Source organism: Nicotiana tomentosiformis, chromosome 5 (assembly GCF_000390325.3).
Source record: "Nicotiana tomentosiformis chromosome 5, ASM39032v3, whole genome shotgun sequence".
NCBI classification, from domain to species: domain Eukaryota; kingdom Viridiplantae; phylum Streptophyta; class Magnoliopsida; order Solanales; family Solanaceae; genus Nicotiana; species Nicotiana tomentosiformis.
The window spans coordinates 72,306,344-72,311,082 of record NC_090816.1 but is presented as its reverse complement, the minus strand read 5'-3'; the positions used below and the strand labels follow the sequence as shown (position 1 = coordinate 72,311,082).

Genomic DNA, 4,739 nt, shown 5'->3' with positions numbered 1-4,739 from the left:
CTCACCCAGTATTCATACTCAGTTTTGGGCAAATTAATCCGGATTCAATTTTCTTAATTATCATGTCTTGGCTCTTGGTGGTCTTCACTTTTTTTGTCTCTTCCAATTTTACATGAGTTTTCTTTTTTAAGTTTCCATCTTCTCCTCCTTATAAGAAATTACGTTCCATTTGTACTTTAATTTCTCGCAAAACAAAAATAAATAAATAAAATAAAGTAATGCAAGAAGAAACTACTTACTCCACTACTCAACATGAATTCTTAATTACCGTTTATTAGATTTTAACATTGGTTGCTTTGCCTCATAAAGCGGAGCCATTACTCACAAAAGAGAAGATATGAAAAAACTAACCAAAAGTGGGGAAATGTCAGAGTAAGCAACATGGAAATGTTGGCCTTCACGTCCCTTCTCAACATGCAGAAGCTTATTCTCCTCTCCATTTCCATGTCTCTCTTCTGACATTTCCCCTGACATTTTCACTCTGATATATAATTAACTCTCTTTTCCTCCCCCCCCCCCCCCCCCCATAAATATATTAATTAATGATGGCTGGTGGTGAAAATTGTCGTACCAGCCCGTTGGCTGCCACCATCAAGACTCGTCGGAAACCAATGGATTTTGTCGAATACGCAGAGGAAAATGGCAATGGAAAAGTTGATTTTACCGCACAAAACCACCACCAGCTTGGCCATCATCAGCATAGAATTAGAACGGTTTCCCTAATGAGATATATGAGATCAGGAAGATATCTGGGCCGTTGGATTTTTGGAGCATTAATGTTATTAATGGTTTCAACCATGTTTGTGAAGATTATGCTGATACACTTCTTTCTTAGAGTCAATGCCTCGATGAGTTCCCGTGATTTCTTGCAACTTCCACGTACTTCTCTTGAAGCACGAGACCTCATGCATGCAAAGGTTATACCTTTTGTTTACTTACTGTAAAATAACTTCTTGAAAAATTGATTATAATATGTACTCCTATATTTGCAGGCTATAATCACAATGTAATCCAAAGTTTCCTGTTTGTGCATATGACAAATATTAATTTCCATTTTCTTTGTTGTCAAAAAATTCAAATTTATGATTATATTTTCCCCACCGTTATCAAATGCATGCATAAAAGAAAAAAGAGGAAATCTTTTACAGAAGTCAACCCCAGAATATTGCCTGGATTCTTTTGTGATTCACGAACTTTGGTAATTTGAAGACGGTTATATTTGCAGCAGAGGTTTAAGTTTATAGAATGCAGCATAAATTTTTTTTACAATATCAATATAATTTAATTTATGTCTGTTTAATTTTTCATGTTACTAATGCCACTTATTTTGAGTGGTCATCTGTAGTTATTTTGTAGGAGATATTCTTACGGTGTAAAAATTCTTTTAGATTAATATTGTATAAAAGTTAGACTTGTAGCAAATATGGGAGTTCTTTCGGCGTATTTGACCTTTTCTTGAACTATAAAGTATCTTTATGTTGTGAATGATATTGTACTCTCATTATGGATTATGCTCGATGTCTCTCCTCAGAATAATGAAATCTGGACGAACCCTGGAACTGACAAGTATTATAAATGCATTGCTCGATCAAGTAAAGAGATAAGTATGTATACTTAAAAGTACTTAAATATTTTGGCTTTGCTTATTGGATTTTACACCTTTTCATTTATGCGATTTCTGTAAGTTTTGAAACTCCCTCAGGAGACAAAACTATCAGCAATGGTTATATTCTAGTTCATGCAAATGGCGGATTAAACCAAATGAGAACCGGGGTAAGACATTATTGCCAGCTTTTAGTTTAATAGGGTTTTGGTTTTTGAGTTATTGGTGCTTCTATATGAGTTTAATATTTCTCCACTTATAGGCAATATCTATGTATGTTTTAAATTAACTATTGTTAACCATCGACATTGAGCTTATGACCAAGAAAAGAGGATAGATAACCTGCAGCTACAACCAGTCATATTAGAGCTCTTAAAAATTCTTTGTACAGTGGATATAAATAAAATTCATCTTTTATTTATTTATAGTCCGCACCTGGGTGCTCGTTTATGCCGTGAGTCGAGAGTGAAAATCAATTAAATCAAACATGCCTAAGCACTTTGCAAAATCAACTGTATGAGTAGTACTTTTGAAGTGAAAAGAGCTCAAAAGTGGTAAATTATAGGCTATGAGTTTTATCATGAATTATTCAGAGGATAAATAGTTTAGAACTTTCTAAGCTAATCCGCATACATACTGAATTTTTTCATGCATATACGAATTAGGTCACCTTAATTGAATCAAGCGTAACTTTGATGCAAGCTAAATCTACTATCATAGGTTAAACTACATTGCTAGTGTAAAAAAAATCTATCATTTGTCAATATTTATAACTTAAACCCTTTAGTTTATCTGTGAAAACTACTAATTAATTTGCTAAACTTTGTTGCAGATAAGCGATATGGTAGCGGTAGCAAAACTAATGAATGCCAGCATGGTTCTTCCCTTGTTAGATCACAAATCCTTTTGGACAGATCCTAGGTGAAAAATGTACTTCCATTCTACTGCATCTCAAATGAAGAGAATTGCATCTCACCACTTTTAAAACTGATCCTGTTTTTATAGTGAATTCAAAGATATATTTAACCGGAAGCATTTCATAAGAGCTTTGGAAGATGACATTGAAGTACTGGAGTCTCTTCCTCCAAGTCTTGCAAATGTGGAACCTCTTATGAAGGCACCTGTTTCTTGGTCAAAGGCACGCTTCAGAAAAATTAATGGAAGGTGTGTTTCTGCTTGGCTGATATCTAAAAAATTGTTGATTTTGTGCAGGCCAGTTACTACAGCAGAGAGATTCTGAAGCTATTAAAGAGACACAAAGTAATAGAATTCACTCATACTGATTCACGACTCGCTAACAATGGCATCCCAGATTTTATCCAAAAACTCCGGTGCCATGCCATGTATGAAGCACTTAGTTTTACTGAGGAAATTGAAGAACTTGGAAAAAAGTTAGTAAACAGACTCGGGGAAAATGGTGAACCGTATATAGCTCTCCATTTGAGGTACAAAAACAAGAATCTTGAAAATTCACACGCCTCTTTTCCATTTTATATGATATTCTTTTCTGTCTAGTTAGTCTATTCCAAGAATGACACATTTCTATATTTTGAAAAGTCTTTAATTGAGCTCTTATAGCCATAGAAATGTCATGACACCTTTAAGAGCACAAGTTGTAAGGGTACATATATACTATGGATCTTCGTTAGTAACTAGAGAGTTACATTCATGACAGATATGAGAAAGATATGCTGGCTTTCACAGGCTGCAATTACAACCTTACTAGAAAGGAATCTGAGGAGCTTCGAAAATTAAGGTACAAAACCAAGCACTGGAAAGAGAAAAGGATAAATGGAACAGAAAAGCGGCTTCAAGGGGGGTGCCCCATGACACCGCGAGAGGCTGCCTTGTTTCTCGAGGCAATGGGATATCCATCCAACACTAAAATCTGCATAGTTGCAGGAGAGATTTTTGGTCAAAATGGATTAAAGGCTCTTCAAGAAAGATATCCAAATATATATTCCCATTCCAATTTGGCAACAGAGCAAGAGTTGGAACCTTTTACGCAAAGGCATAATCAGCTTGCTGCACTAGACTATATTATAGCTCTTCACAGTGATGTTTTCCTCTACACCTATGACGGGAATATGGCCAAAGCTGTTCGTGGTCATCGTCTATTTGAAGGCTTTCGGAAAACCATCAATCCTGACAAGTACGTAAAATCAATGGTCAATTTGTACAATTTATTTTCTTGCTTGCTTGGGTTATAGGTAAATAGTTTTGTTCACTTCTTTTCTGTTCTTTCTTTGACATGTTAGACTTCTTTCAGGAAAAATATTGTTAGACTTATTGATGAAATGAACAACAAGAAGCTAACTTGGGAAGAATTTGCGACTCAAGTTAGGGGCTTACATGTAAACAGGACAGGAGCACCAAATGCTAGAGTTGTTGGTGATTCACCAAAATTGGAGGAAAATTTCTATGCAAATCCTTTCCCTGGTTGTGTTTGTCCAAGACCTGAAGAGAAGAGCAAATGACTAATGAGGTATTAGAAACAATAGAAGGCAATATAGGCCTAATTGCTTATAGGCTTCCAATGGCTAAATTTTGCAATCTCAGTCGCAGATGGAGAAGTCTCTGATGAGTAAGTTTCTCCTCCGCTGCACAGAGCCAAAGACCAGTTAACTCGGAGCCATATCAGATTTATTGTATATATCATACTCAGCTTGCTGATTCTTCACTAATTGAACATTTAGAACGGGAAAATCCATAAAAAATCAAGTACAATTACTCAATAGACAGATGCTTATACAAATCAAGTTTACATCTAAGCCATCAGATTATTTAAGCATGCTTATATATTCAACTTCTGCTTTGCGGACAGGAGTTCAGGTAATCATTGGGTATTTCATCATCACCTTGAATAAAGCTATGTACAAAACCATTTTGTACTTTACTATATACAATTCAATCTGCCTTGAATTCCTGATTGTATTATGGAGCGAAGGATGATACTCTCAGATAGTTCAGTACCCTCTAAATTCCAGGACACAATAGCAGTGCAGCACAGGCGCAAAACGAAAGACAAAGAAAATACTCTATTGCTGACTCAAAACTTTCTGGTGAACTAATGTGCCCTGCTCTGTATAGAAATCATTTCTGATAAATTATCCAGTTGGTCATACCAATCAAGCAA

General features: G+C 35.5%; 1 protein-coding gene across 3 annotated transcripts; it reads left to right on the top strand.

Moving 5' to 3' along the window:
* The first annotated feature begins 339 nt into the window (after positions 1-339).
* LOC104105417 (O-fucosyltransferase 19-like) lies at positions 340-4,535 on the top strand. Of its 3 annotated transcripts, XR_688352.4 has the most exons (9): positions 341-917; positions 1,532-1,604; positions 1,703-1,773; positions 2,436-2,524; positions 2,609-2,741; positions 2,816-3,048; positions 3,279-3,755; positions 3,873-4,187; positions 4,428-4,535. XR_688352.4 is itself a non-coding variant. In XM_009613709.4 (8 exons), the coding sequence occupies exons 1-8, from the start codon at positions 543-545 to the stop codon at positions 3,902-3,904; spliced, it is 1,494 nt and encodes a 497-aa protein (XP_009612004.1). In that variant the 5' UTR covers positions 340-542; the 3' UTR covers positions 3,905-3,937. The 3 variants fall into 3 exon arrangements, 2 of the variants coding, with proteins under 2 accessions (XP_009612004.1, XP_009612003.1); XM_009613709.4 differs by lacking the exon at positions 4,428-4,535 and having other exon boundaries at positions 340-917; positions 3,862-3,937; XM_009613708.4 differs by having other exon boundaries at positions 3,873-4,535.
* The last annotated feature ends 204 nt before the right edge of the window (positions 4,536-4,739 follow it).

Bases quoted from the DNA above. Each gene is read 5' to 3' on its own strand.
- LOC104105417 (XM_009613708.4), top strand. From the start codon at position 543: ATGATGGCTGGTGGTGAAAATTGTCGTACCAGCCCGTTGGCTGCCACC. The intron at 1,774-2,435 runs GTAAGACATTAT...ACTTTGTTGCAG, and splicing joins TAAACCAAATGAGAACCGGG to ATAAGCGATATGGTAGCGGT. The intron at 3,049-3,278 runs GTACAAAAACAA...CATTCATGACAG, and splicing joins TATATAGCTCTCCATTTGAG to ATATGAGAAAGATATGCTGG.